General features: G+C 33.3%; 1 protein-coding gene across 3 annotated transcripts in view; it reads left to right on the plus strand.

Moving 5' to 3' along the window:
• NRK (Nik related kinase) overlaps nucleotides 1-14410 on the plus strand; it is a 165881-nt gene extending 151471 nt beyond the window's left edge. Inside the window, exons 24-29 of one of the 3 annotated variants that reach the window (XM_019713867.2) lie at nucleotides 1556-1660; nucleotides 3260-3402; nucleotides 3692-3841; nucleotides 6611-6770; nucleotides 10176-10315; nucleotides 11262-14410. In XM_019713867.2, coding sequence (XP_019569426.2) covers nucleotides 1556-1660; nucleotides 3260-3402; nucleotides 3692-3841; nucleotides 6611-6770; nucleotides 10176-10315; nucleotides 11262-11357 — 794 coding nt within the window. In that variant the 3' untranslated portion in view covers nucleotides 11358-14410. Of the gene's footprint in view, nucleotides 1-1555; nucleotides 1661-3259; nucleotides 3403-3691; nucleotides 3842-6610; nucleotides 6771-7032; nucleotides 7474-10175; nucleotides 10316-11261 lie in introns of those variants that run through there. The other 2 variants (XM_019713865.2, XM_074323648.1) reach the window with 2 other exon arrangements.
• Nucleotides 14411-14996: the final 586 nt, after the last annotated feature.

The following is a 14996-nucleotide window of genomic DNA, read 5'->3' on the forward strand; positions in this document are numbered from 1 at the left end:
TTTGTTGTTACGTAAGTTTCAAGTGTACAATTCTGTAATACGTCATCTATATATGATGATTGTTTCAGTTTCCTTGCTGTTAATTGGTCTATTTTGGTTTTCAAGTTCTTGGTGATTCAATCTAGGAAGGTTATATATTTCTAAGAATTTACCCATTTCTTCCAGGTTATTGAATTTGGTAGTATATAGTCTTTCACAGTATTCTTTATTGGTCCCCTGTATTTCTGTGATATCTGTCATAACTTCTCCTTTCAAGATTTTGTTTGTTTGTGTCTTTTCTCTTTTTTCTTTAGTGAGTCTAGCCAGGGGTTGTCAACTTTATTAATCTTTTCAAAGAACCAGCTCTTTGTTGCATTAATTTTTCTACTGCCTTTTAGTTCTCTGTTTCATTTAGTTCTGCTCTAATTTTTATTGTTTCTCTCCCTCTGCTGACTTTGGTCTTCGTTTGTTCTACTTTTTCTAGTTCTTTAAGATGTCATGTTAGGTTGCTTATTAGGGATTTTTCTTGTTTGTTGAAATAGGCTTGTAATGATATAAACTTCCTTCTTATTACCACTTTTGCAGCATACCAAATTTTTTGATATGTTGTATTTTCATTCTCATTTGGTTCTATGTGTCTTTTCGTCTCTATTTTTATTTCTTCTTTGACTCAGTCCTTCTTTAGTAGCATTTCTTCTGTTAGTAGTTGCTTTATATATTTTGGTGCTCCCTGACTGGAAGCATATAGATTGATAAGTATTATGTCTTCTACGTTTTGTCCCCTTTATCATTATGAAATATCCATCTTTGTCTCTTGCTACCATTTTTAAAACTCTTCCAAAAAATGAAAGAGGAGGCACTGTTTCCTAATTCATTTTATGAGGCCAACACTACCCTGATACAAAAACTTGGTAAGGCTATTTTTTTTCTCTCTTGAATGATCTTGACATCATTGACCATAGATGTATGGGTTTATTTATAAAGTCCCAACTCTACTCCATTGATCTATATGCCTATCTTTATGTCAGTACTACACTGTTTTGATTAGTGGAGCTTGCAGTAAGTTTTGAAATTGGGAAGTGTGAGTCCTCCAACTTTGTTTTTCTTTTTCAAGATTGTTGTGCCCATGTGGGGCCTCTTCAAATTCCATGTGAATTGTAGAATCAGCATTTGCATTTCTGCATTAAAGGTCACTGGAATTTTAAGAGAGATGGCACTGAATATGTAGATCACTTTGGATAGTATTGCCCTTTAATAATGCTAAATCTACTCATCCATGAAGAAAAGAAGTCTTTAAGTTTATTTAGGTCTTCTTTAATTTATTTGAGCAGTGGTCTACAGTTTGCAGTGTACAACTTAAAGTGCTCTTTAAGGCTAATGCTTACATTCCATTAAACTGTATAATAATTTTGTTGCCTTTTGGGGGGGGCATCAAATTGTAACCAAATAACTTTTCTAAAAATATGTGATCTGTGCTCTTACACTGTGGTTATTAGACTTCAGTGACAAATACAAATACTTGAGTGTTCTTGTTAACTCTGTGGCATTGTTACTTCTTTGTATTTTATCATTGTAGTCCAACATGAAGAAACAACATATATTGCAATTGCTTTGAAATCATCAATTCACCTTTATGCTTGGGCACCAAAGTCCTTTGATGAAAGCACTGCGATTAAAGTAAGTGATCTCCTTTTCCTTTTGATAATACATTTTTTTATTTTGAGAAATTGTAAACCGAAAAATATTTTGGTGTATAATAGCAGAAATATATACTATTCTTCTACAGTTAATGTAATTTGAATATGCCATCTCAATAATTATCATTTAACCCTTTTTTTAGACAATTCACAGGCTTCACAGCAAGGGAGAATGTGAGGGAAATCCCTGACCCCTTCCTTCCCTTAGAGGACCTCCCCACCAGCTCCTCACTCCCAATTCCTGTAGTCAACATGAAGACCTTCTCTTCTAGAGCCCCAACACAGGCCTTGGGTGCCACTCCAATGACTTGAAGTTGAGAAAGTCCTCGTTCAATCTTAGTGGGGGGTGGAGAGCAGAGGGAAGGTAAGGAAAGGTGTGGCAATGGTAGAGGGGGGAACCCAATGGTAGAAGAATGAAGGAAGAGAAAGCCTTTAATTACTAGGGCTACAATAGCTGGGGGTGGGGAGGAAAAGGTGGGTTTATATTCCTTCCAAGCTGGAACTCTAAACACATTTTTCTCTAGAACTATTGCAAGGAATGGTGGTTAGGCTTATTTGGATTACCAGTACTATTTCCATCTTTATTGTGGTTTAACTGAACTTCTATGGATCAGCCTCTTAAGGTAACAATTTAGCGTCCTAAACAGTTACGTTGCTGATGGTTTTTTAGACCACATCTCATAAACTGGGGACTCCTTTTACCTGCATTATCATTTTATAATGCTTCGGAATTCCACATAAATAAGATTATGTTATACTTATTCCATAGTATGGAGGACTGATTAATGAACTGGTAGCATTATATGGAGTCTTAATCTGGGACATGCATAAGAATCATCTGGAGCATTTGTTGAATGTTTAAATCTCAGACCCAACCCCAGGCCAAATTAATACATCTGGAGTGTGGCCTGGGAATCTTTAGCAAATGTCCCAGGTGATTTTGAACTAGTTGGTCCATGGACAAGTTTTTACAAAGTGCTGATAAGGACACATCATGATAGACCTCAGCAAGGTATTCATGAAATTCTTTTGTGTCTTAAGTCAAGATCTGTTCACATGGTGTATATTGTATGCCAAAACATCATATGTATACAATAAAGATGAGCTAATTTTTATGGCTACCCCTCAATGTCTATTTGCACAGTAAATATGTTATTTTCTAACTAGCACAGACTACTATACAGACAATCTGGGCCTTCCCTGACATAAATCACATCCCTGATCTGATCTCCCTAAATTGGGCCTTGGGTCAGCTGTCAGTATTTGGATATGGGTTTATTCTTGGGTGTCTGCTGATTGGTCAGAGCTGCCTGGTATGGAGCTGGAAAGCAAAGAAGATAAGTACCAACACTCTGTCTAGCCTGATACACAGTTCCTCGTCCAAGTCCTCACTCCAGTTCTTGAATCCCACCTCATGGCTACAGTATGGTGAATCGTGTGATGCCCAGTCCTCTACTGTGACCTGAACTTGGCAGTGAATCCTGTTTGGCTTTTTGTTTCCTTGGACTAGGAACCATAGGAGCCTAAAGTACATCCAGTCTATGGTAGGTTAACGTGTCTGGCCTTTTTCATTCCCCACCAAGTATGCATTGATCAATCAGCAGACTCTGAAGGAGACTACATGTCCTATGAAGCCTATATACGAATACTGGCAAAAATACAGGCAGCTGATCCAGCGAACCGTTTTAAGAGACCAGATGAGCTCCTTCATTTGCTGAAGCTCAAGGCAAGGAATTTAAAGACAGCAAACAGGGTTCAGGGCCATACAAGGCTCTTATGATTATTAGAGATTTGGGCTTTGAAGGGAAAGTCAATATTGAGAACCTGAATATAAGTATGTTCTTATTGTAGTACCAGACCTAATAATAGTTGTAATATATAAGTCTCTAAATACATGATGTCATTTTTAAAAAATCATCTGGGTTTTATAAAGCTGTTAAACAAAAGGGCAGGGGAATTTTTGCCTTAGAGTGTCATTTTTGGCCTTTTGGCCATATTTGGTTTTATATTTACAGGTATTTCCAACACTTGGTCATAAGCCAGTGACAGTTGACCTGGCTATTGGTTCTGAAAAAAGACTAAAGATTTTCTTCAGCTCAGCAGATGGATATCACATCATTGATGCAGAATCTGAGGTTATGTCTGATGTGACCCTGCCAAATAACGTAAGATCCCTGGAAATTATTGTTTACCACAATTTGAGTTTTCAACAACTGTCAAAACTCTTAAAGATTTAAAAATATGATTATCAATATCTATACTAGAACTGAGACCGAAAAGGTAAGTCTAGAGTGCCAGAAAGTAAAATGAATAAACAAAAATCACTAATGGCTTCATAGTCCAGACAGCTGAGTCTGTTCTACAGATAAATAGTGTTTGTCTGGCACAGTGCTTTTCGTGTGTTTTTAAATGAATAGAGCTTATACTTAACAATCTGGACTTCGGTTGATAAACCAAAAGATCTGACAGCACCAGGCACATATTACCACCTAGTCGTTATCAATTGGAAATGATTTGTGCCTGCCTCCTTTTAGATGGAGGATATGCTATACATCCTCTATCCATTCACCTTTATGTATTTATAATAACCTCCACTAATAGACATATGAGTTTGCATTCCTTGTTTAATCCTCCTGCACCCCATAATTTATTAGCAGATTCTTTAAAAATACACCAGTATTGCAGCATTTTTATGTGTATCTCCCTTCTTTATCCATATTATAGTACTTGATATATAGAAAATGATCATAAAGTGTTCTCTTACAATATCAACTATACTTAGAATTTCTGATCAAGGAATTCAATATTATAAAGCTAATGCATCTCAACTCTTAAATAATTATAAATAATGAAAATATGACACATCTAAGAAATGGATATTTGTAAAAATACTGTATGCATCATTTCTATAAACAGCTGAAACATAATGTAATACTACCCATCCCCCACACACCATACAAAATATAATTCTGCCTGTGTCTCAGATTTATTGGTGGCAATGATGTTTTCCTGTTGAAAATTATATTTAAAAGGAAGGGCTGAAACAACAAATCTGTTTTACCCTTTCTTAATTCCTCAGTTTGTCAACAACTAAAATTTTAGCAGTTTAACATTATACAAAAGTCCAAGAGAAAACTTTTTGCACTTTTAAATCACTAATGTGATATTTTGCATAACTTGCAGGATTATCTCATACATCTCTGACAATTACATATAGCCATTGTCAAATCATTAGTGGAGACATTTAAAAAAAATGTTTGGTCATAGTAACAATATAATTAATATAATTAACTGATCACTCAGTTGTCACCTATGATTATATAGAGATCACCCTATTCATAATGTAGAAAATACTGAACCAAGCCAAGCCAAAGGCACTTAGAAATCAGTTTAATTTTAATGTAAGTATTATAGTATTCTTCAGTTGGAGTGTCTCATAGCTTCCTGCATCTTATTTTTGAATGTTATGTGACACAGCTTTATTTTGAAGCTAGTGCAGTATTGACCATTGCAGCACTGGTCCAAGTTTACACTTATTTCAAAAGTAATTCAACAAGATTAAATCCTGTGTTCCACTTGATTACTAAGCAAGGAGAATTATTTCCTTTTGAAGCAATCAGGTAATTATTGTGGAAGCAAGGAGAGAAGGTGAGTTTTTTTCTTTTTAAATTGTCTGACCTAATTAGGATAACTTCAGTATATTCAAAAATTGTATTTTTAGCTAAACACCCTAGTGTCTTGACCCATTAAAAGAGAAAGGACTCTAATATAAGGGAAGAGTGTCTTCTGAAACAACATATACTAAAAATAATACTTTTTCAAGACTGCTAGATTACAAAAGCTGTAATGCTACAAAGTAGCCACATGTGTTAAAGAATATCTGATTACTTCAGGAACCATCTGAGAGGCAAGAGAATTACCTCTCAGGCTGCCTGGATTTACGGAAGTCCAGCTTTATTCTAAATAGATTTTGTTGGGGACAACCTTCTTTCTTGCAATTTCTTTTTCTCTCTTCCTTTATCTCTTTTCTGATTCAGTTGCTCATGCGAGTGCCCAGGGAACGCATAAAAATTGCTTTTCACCTCTGGATCCCCATTTTAGTTTTAAGGATTGTTGTTGCTGAGACATGGCCTCAAGCACTTAGCCTGAGTACTCTGGGTTTGGCAAGTATAGTTTCTGACCTTTTTTTCACTCGTAACTTGCTAATTAGGAGAAATGATAGAGGAATATAATTGTTCATTTCTCAGGGAAATACTATTAACATGGCGATAACTGTAGTTTAAGTAAATTTTGTTACATTGTTTTATGTATCATGAAATTTAGAAATTCTTAGTATTTAATATTATGTTACCTAATATGTCTCCAAATTTGTATATTGACGGTGTTTTAAGATTACATAAATTGGATAAGAAATCCTATGTTTTTTTTCTGAAGGGAGGGTAACATATTTCAAGCAGTGAAGATTATAAAGTGGCCCCTTGTAAAAATTTCAAGCTCAATCTATTTTTAAGTTAATTTTTTATTTCTGATAACCAGTGATTGTGTGTTTTTTACTTTATTCACACATTCATTACTAAAGTATTCATTAATGTACTGAAATCAATCTCTGAAACAAGTAATGTTTCTTCTATCATTCTACGTAATACTTTGTGAAATTTTAATGAATTTCTCTGTGTTGAAAATATATCTCTGCATTTTCAAGCAAAGATTTCTCCTAAATATAAAGGAGAATATTAAACAGTGATGAATTTATGACATAAGTAAGGCTCTTTTTAAGGGTTCGATACCATGCTGTTTAATATTGAGATAGAATTCTTTCTTCTTCCCTGTACTTTGAACCCCTTTTTGGTCTTTATTGCTCAAACAATCTGATTCAATTAAACTAGTAGTGATAAAATGTTGGACATATAAATCCTGATGAAACGTAATTCCAACCCCTGGAAATCATTATACCACAGAATATCATCATTTTACCTGATTCCTTGGGAATTGGCATGATGCTCACCTTTAATGCTGAAGACCTGTCTATGGAAGCAAATGAACAACTCTTCAAGAAGATCCTTGAAGTGTGGAAAGACATACCATCTTCAGTAGGTATGTATAAAATTTTTTCCTCTTTCAGATAATCTCGTAGAAGCTTCTGTTTCCTGAAGTATTACGTTTTCTGTAGGCATATGGTTAATTTGGGATACTGCATACTTGTTCCCTTGTCATAAGCTTAACAAATCCACAGGCTACTTAACAAAGAGACTGATTTTGGCTGTCTTGTTTATTTCCAATAATCATGTAATTAAAATAGGAAGGAATTCCTTTCCACAATAATGTACAATTTTATTTTAATTCTTTTTGCTTGCAGATATTGAAAATGTTTCATCACATCACATTGATTTTGGGATTTAACTTTTTCTTAGGAGACTGACAAATAGTCATAAAAGCAAAGCAAAATGGTTCTATTTCATGCAGTCAATACTGTTCTGTTTAATGAGTAATATTCTTATGAAGAATTAAATACAAACTGAATATATGACATATTGGTTGTCACTAAGATTTCATCATCCTTCATTTACAAAGAGATAAATATGACTGGCCGGAAAGCCTAATAGGTAGCACCCAGATGGCAGCATGAAGAAAACTGCCTTTTCATCTTCATCAGGCCGGTCATCAGCCAGGATATTTTTTCTTCCTGACCAATGCAGGACTGCATATCTGGGAAATCTGAATAACTTAAGATTCTTCTATATGTCTCTGAGGCTTGGTGACTACAGAAGTTATTCTAGATAGAGAACCAAATGCATATGAACCATAAAAATATTAGACTAGAATAGTTTGATGGAGAATAAATGTTCCTGAAAGGAGGAGGAGTGTAATGAAACAAATAAAGAATAAAGGGGAGGGAGAGAGAAAGATAGGGAGGGAGGGAGGGAAGGAGAGAGGGAGGGAGGAAGGGAGGCAGAGAGAGAGAGAGGTAGTTTGTCAATAGAGAAGCCAGAAGCTTCTGAAATCTTTATTAAGTGGCTAAATATAATCCTCATGTGGCTGTAAGTCCAGTTTGAAAGAACTGCCTTTTAATGGAAATCTGTTTCACTATGGGGTGATGACTCTTTGCACTGCATCTGTAGAGTCATTTATTTTTGCATGCATATAGTTAAGGATTTTTGGGAAAACCTCCAATTTCTTCAAACATGTAAGAACTCACAGAGGGTTTAAAATCATTTTAAGTGACAAATTACCTTTACTTGAGGAATAAAACCTGAAAATAATGAATCCTGATCTAACCATTAAATTGGTAATTTTGTGATCAATGTGTTAATCAAAAGTTAGAATAAGAAAATTCAGTTCAAATGGGAAACTGAACAAACCTTTATATGTATGCTGCTAGACAATCATAAGTCATCTGGTACAGCTCTTGTCCTTAGGACAACTTTGGATCTAAAACAAAAAGCTATTTTAAGTTGCTAGAATTTGGAAACCATCTCTTTATGTGTAAAATAAATTATAACATGAGAACATGATATTTTGATTTGTGTATTAAGGCTATTTTGAGAGTATATTAAAGACTGTAGTATAACACTGATATTAAGGAATTCAATTGCTTTCTTTTTCTGTCTAAAAATAACTGCTTTGTTAGTTGAAACTAACCAAGATCCAGATTTCCCCAATCTGAAATTTACATTCCCTTAGGTTATATTAAATGTTTTCAATAATAAGATCATTGCTCTAGATGTTCAAAAATCTATATACAAACTTAACAAAAATCTATATACAAACACAGCAAGTAACACTAAGCATTCCCACTCCAAATCATTGGACTCTATCTCGTAAGTAAGCTAGCTCAGTAGCTATGTTAAGTGGCAGATTGGTGTATTTCAGAATTAAGGTGGAGATTTTGTAATGTCATATGAACTGAGTTCTTGGACTCAGCAAGTAACCTGGGCATTAAGTTTAGAAAATTTTACTCTGTGTGGTTGATAACAAAAATTCAATTTTAATGATGTATTCACATAGGTGAAAAAATTCAAATCTAGATAGACAAAATCTATTACTCATTCCCATCACTCAGGCCATGGATTCCACTTATTTCCCTTATATCTGGAATGATTTTAATTCTAGTCTGAAATTGGACTTATAAAGTCTCCTTCCATTGTTTGAATAAAATGATTGTAATTTAATTACAATTTTGTGTCAATTTAATACACATAAATGTTTTGAATTGTAATGTAAAAGGAAGCAAGAAATAAATGTGTGGCAAGTTTTAATTGAGGGATTCCAAATGGCTCACACTGCTTATAAATATTCACTTTTATAAAAGTTTAATATTTTTTCATGGGTTATTTTATGCATATTTAATATGTATATATATATATATACATATATACACATACATATACATATGTATGTATGCGTATATATACATATTAAATATGCATATATGTGTATGCATATATATATTAAATATACATATATATGTATGTGTGTGTGTGTGTGTGTGTGTGTGTGTGTGCCAGGTAGATTTTGTTTAAACAAAGGCATCCTAGAACCTTTGAGAAAGATAAGGAAAAAAATTTAATTATATTGTAATTATATCAATGCAGAGTATAATAGAAGAAAAGGCAAAGTCTAATGAAATGAATTCTAATTTTAGTTGTGTTAATATGGGAATGAAGGTGCCTTGTTTTCTAGTGTTCTCTAGATTATTTTAACTTGACTCAAAATTTTAATGTTATTTTAAGTACAGGATTGTATTTACTGATGGAAATTTGCTTCCCCATAAGGTACATAAAGAACATCAACTTGAAAGTTAAACATTTATCAATAATACTGTTACCTGTGTCAAAAATACCTTATAGCACTAGCTGACTATATGGCTATTTACATAATTAGGTTTTCTGCTTTAAAGCAATTGTATAATCTTTATTGTCATCTAGTAATATAAACCAGGGTACAAAAGTTGAAATCTTATAAAAGCTTCCTGAGCAAGAGAGAGCATTAACAGTATCAAATTACCTTTATTTCTTTTTATAATGTAGTAATTCATTGACTTGCATTAGAGTTGCTAAAATCATTATTTGAGCAAGTCATCCTTTAAGTTTTAATTTTGAATATTTGTCAAGTTTCCATGTATGCTACTTGAGCACAATTACAAACCATTATGGAATGCTATACCTCAACTAGACTGTAAAATAAAGAATAGCTGTGGGTAGATTTGGCTTTCTACAAACAGGGTAAAATTAACTCTTAGCTTTGTCTGTGGTATTGGATTATATGACTACAAAAACTAATTGAGATCTAGTTATTCAGTGTTGGTCACAATGCTGACAGTAGATAGCTGGTTTTAACACCACTGCTGGGCAGCATAATGGCTAAATAACTGACTATAGAAGGAGGAAAAAAAGAATGTAATAATCAGCCTCTTAATAATTGAATGTTGACTGTGGTTATAATTTTCTATCACTGATAGAAATATTTTGTGAATTTCTGACTTTTAATTTTTTACTGTAGCTTATGAGTGTACACAGAGAACCACAGGATGGGGGCAAAAGGCAATTGAAGTCCGCTCTTTGCAATCAAGTCTTTTGGAAAGTGAACTGAAGCGCAGGTCAATTAAGAAGCTGAGATTTCTGTGTACCCGAGGTGACAAGGTATAGTTTACATCCTCCAGTTAGAGAAAAAAATAAAGCAAGCAATGAAAATTAACTAAGGAAATTTATATACTTTTCCTTCTGACCATAAATATATTTATGCTATATTTTCCAAATTGGCATAATATTGATAAGAACAATTTTGCATTTGGAAGTAGAAACATTGACCTGGCAAATGATGAAATTTAATTTTTTTAAAAAAAGAAAACACTTTTCAGAAAAATTAAAAATACTGACATGTCCCAAGCAAAGTTTAGTGGTTATTCTGTTGGGTGCAAAATCCATTATTGTCTATGTTCATATTAATATATTTGAAATAGAATGATTAAGTAAATCTGACTTTTATAGTTTTTAACATAATCCAGTAACAGAAAAAGGAAAAGTACTTATGTTTGCTTACCACATTATCATGTGCTAGAATTTGTGCTAACCACTATGCTATACACCTGAAACGAATATTGAATGTCAACTGTAGTTGAAAATTTTTTAAAAGGGGGGAAAAGATGAAAGGGAATAAGGGGTTCAAATTTTCACTTATAAAATAAATCATGGGGATATAATGTACAGAATAAGGAATATAGTCAATAATATTGTAATACTAATGTTGTATGGTGTCAGATTGTTACTAGACTTATCATAGTGATCACTTCTTTAAGTATGTAAATGTTGTACACGTGAAATTGTACACCTGAAACTAATATAATATTGTATGTTAGTTTTATTTTAATAAAATTAAAATGAACAGATGTTGTAATATATAATTTAGACTACATACTATTTTAAATTCTTATTCTTTAATTTGAGGAATTCCTGTTCTGAAAAACAGTATGGCTCAATATATTAATTTGTTGATGCAGATAAATTGAAATTATAGTTGCATCTATTAAATATCAGGTTACAATATATTAAACATTTACTGATGGAGTCTCTTTCTCTCTTTTTAAAGCTGTTTTTTACCTCTACCCTGCGCAATCGCCACAGCCGGGTTTACTTTATGACCCTTGGAAAACTTGAAGAGCTCCAAAGCAATTATGGTGTTTAAAAGGTTCCAATGATTTATTACAACATTTACAAACATCATAAATAAGCAATTTGCATCTTAAATTTTCTGAGATTAAATGAGCATTCAGTTTTATTATTAAGGAAAAATTAAATCAGATACTTTACTTTTAATGTAGCACAGAATAGTTTTAATGAGAAATGCAGCTTTATATATAAAATTAACTATAGCAAGCTCTATGTACTACAATGGTGTACAATGTCTTTTGCACAAACTTTGTAACTTTTGTTACTGTGAATTCAAACATTATTCTTTGGACAGTTTGGACAGTATCTGTATTCAGATTTTATAACATGGAGTAAAGAAACCTGTAGTGAGTTAGATTTTAAGGAGTTTTCAGAAGAACTGGCATTGAATGAGGTTTTTCAGAAAAAATAAAAATAGCAGCAAACCATATACAAATTTGCAAAGTGTAAAGAACCAAAGTTTATATTATGAAATGAAAATAATAGGACTATGCTATAAACAAGGCTAAAGCTGAACAACCTGCATGCCTGGAGAAAACCACAGTGATAAAGGGGAAAAAGCCTTTAAAGTAGTAAGTATTTTCTCATTGCTCCATAACAGTTAAGCCCACAGTAGGAGACCAGTTGTGTTTTTTCTCACCCCATGTTAAGCTGGTTTTCTCCCAGTAAGAAGAAAGGAACAAAACCTCAGCTTTATTTTCCTCAGAACCCCCGTATATGTGCAATAGCTTTGTGAAAACCACCAAATAATACATTTGCAAGCCTGAATACAATACTGAACTCCTATACACATGTACTGTAGAGTTAGTGTTTTTTTTTTCAATACTTTAAAGTAGGCGTCAAATTCTACCCCCAAGGACAGATTAGTTGATTTATCAAAAGTCTTATTTGGCCAACTGTGTAACCATCAGATAATGTTAAATATTTTCCCAATCCCAGATTAAATTATATAAAAATTTCCCTAAAAAAAGTAACAAATAACTTTGGTGGCTAAAACCTGTTTTTTGGGGTTTTTTTTGGTTTGTTTTTTGTTTGTTTGTTTTTTATGTTTATATTTCTGTAAGATAGGAAATTAATCTAAAAGTTATAAGTCCACATGTGGGGACTTAATAGTATAGGTTAAAAAATTGAAAAGATTTTGAAAAAAATACAATTTGCTCAAATACATAAGTCCACAAATTCAGAGTAGTGAAAAATCATGCTAGTTTCTCACCCCTATGTGTTACAGATGCCATACACACGTGGTGTTTGGTCACCTATGGTAACTGCTACCTGGTGTAAAGCATAATTTCTGCATATCCATCCTCAATAACATGGTTAGTTCTGGGGCAATAGAGGCAACAGAACTACCACAAAGTATACCTCAGTATAATTCCTCTAGTTCTGCTTCTAAAATCTGAAGACAGTGCTGGTGGGATCATAATTTTCAAACTACCTGGTTAACCAAAATACAAAAGCAGCTGATTATATGTGCTTTCATGATAGCACATTATTTTCTTGGCACCTTGGTGCCAGGAATGATGATTTGGATTTTCCTAGCAACTGATATCAAGAGTTTAGTAGCTCACTAATAAGAATGTAGGAGAACCTGAATCTATAATTAAAGAAATAAATGTGATTCACATTTCTGTTACTGTGACACAATAATGTGATCCTAAAACTGGCTTATTCTTGAGAGTTTACAACTCGAGTGACTTTTTAAATGCAGTAGTTTAATGAGAAAAAAAAAACTTTTATGTCAAATTATTTCCTTAGAAGTAGTCTTCATTATTATAAATTTGTACACCAAAAAGGCCTTGGGGAACTTTGTGCAAGTACCTCATTGCTGAGCAAATGGAGCTTGCTATGTTTGAATTTCAGAAAATTTTCTCATTTAAGTAGTATGTAGAATAAAGTCTTTTAAGAATTCATTTTTTCTTCATAATATTTACTCAAAGTTAAGATTCAAACATAAGTTTTATTTTAAAATCATATTTTTAAGGCAATAAGAGAGTAATTAGGAAGTCAACTCCCATTGTGCTTTGTGGCTGTTATTCTAGTAAACATAGACAACAGTGAGCTACATCTACAGAGATGTCCCAAGGTAAATAAGCTGGAGAGATTGCAAAATGTGTAACTGACCTTTAAAAGACAAGGTGTGAATAAAGAAAGGAAGCTGGGCCTATATTAGGAAGGGACATTGAAATGTTGGGTAGTCAAATAGAAAGGATTGAAAATATTTAAAGTGCTTTGTAGGTAATGAATATTTCTTATTTAGGTATCGATCCATCTAGAATTTTTATATACTTTGCCAGCTGAAACAAGAAAGTGAAGAGACAATCAAATTTCATAGTTAGTGCACAGTAATAGAAGAAAATATATCTACATCTCACCTTGTAGCAGCAGCACCTGGAAGCTCCGGCCCATCACAAAAATGTGGTGGAGGCGTTCTTGACAGGCTAATTTCCCTAGCCCTAGTTTGAAGCATTACAGTTTTGGTAGGTTGTGAGTAGAACTGGGATAGAGTCCAGTTTCATTTTAGTGTACTTCAGTTTTTTTCCACCAAAGTCCTTGTCCAAAATAAAAGGCATTATTGGAAATATTTGAAAACTGGAAAGTGATGTGTGAAAAGGAGTGTCAAGAAAAGTTCTGAGTAGTTTGGTCAGTTGAAGTAAGGAAAGATGCTCAGAGCAAACAGTAAGAAAGGATAATCATAAAAAAAAAATAAGCAAAGCAAAAATCACAAACATGTGCATGTGTGCGCACACACACACACAAACACACACCACACAAATAGGTAAATTTTAATATTTTCAGTGCTACCAATTTATAGATAAATTTATCAGTAAGTATTTTCTGCCAGGACTTACTTAACACAGTATCCATAAAACTAGGAATAATGCCACGTGTATTCAATGGGATCTTTTATGTATTCTAATTCTTTGCAAAAATGTGCCTCTTTAGATTGATTTGTGTTCACACGGTGCTCTTTAAAAATTATTGAAATCATCTTTGAGACTGCTAATTGTTTCATCAGAAAGTCTGCAATGAATCGTTGTTCAACTTCTAAAAATAAATTTTTTTAAATTATTGATTGATGTCATTATTTGAAATACACATGTCTAATGCCTCAGAATTAGTACTCATTCAAGGAATACTCACTTATTTAAAGTAGGTAATAATGTGCTAACTGGAAGGTGTTAGAGGTTCTACCTGTTGTTCCATAAGGAATTCTGGCCAAGTAGGGATATATTAATCTGGCTAAAAATATTTCTGGATTCAGTCGTGGGATTAGAAATAGATTAATTTTACTCTAAATGTGTGGAATTTTACACAGATATACAGACTCGTGTGGGGTGGGTAAAACCCAAGCATGTTTTAATGCTCACTTCTTCCCGTCCCACCCCAGTGTCCTGAATTCCAGTGGAGAAAAAAGGAACCTTATCCAAAGGTTAACCTTATCCAAAGAGAAGAATACAGATTTATAATGTCTTAGCATTTAAGAAAGGAATTAGTGCAAGCTAATGGTGGAAAATGGAAGATGGAATAATCATGGTTGGTTGTCAGGGAAGCTGAGCCCTTTAACTGGGGCCATAAGAGGAGCAGCACTTCTCTCAGCAGGTCACAAAATCATTAGAGTCAAGGTCCCATGAATATCTATTGTCTTGGAACATTC

The sequence above is a fragment of the Rhinolophus sinicus genome, chromosome X (assembly GCF_036562045.2).
Source record: "Rhinolophus sinicus isolate RSC01 chromosome X, ASM3656204v1, whole genome shotgun sequence".
Classification (NCBI taxonomy): domain Eukaryota; kingdom Metazoa; phylum Chordata; class Mammalia; order Chiroptera; family Rhinolophidae; genus Rhinolophus; species Rhinolophus sinicus.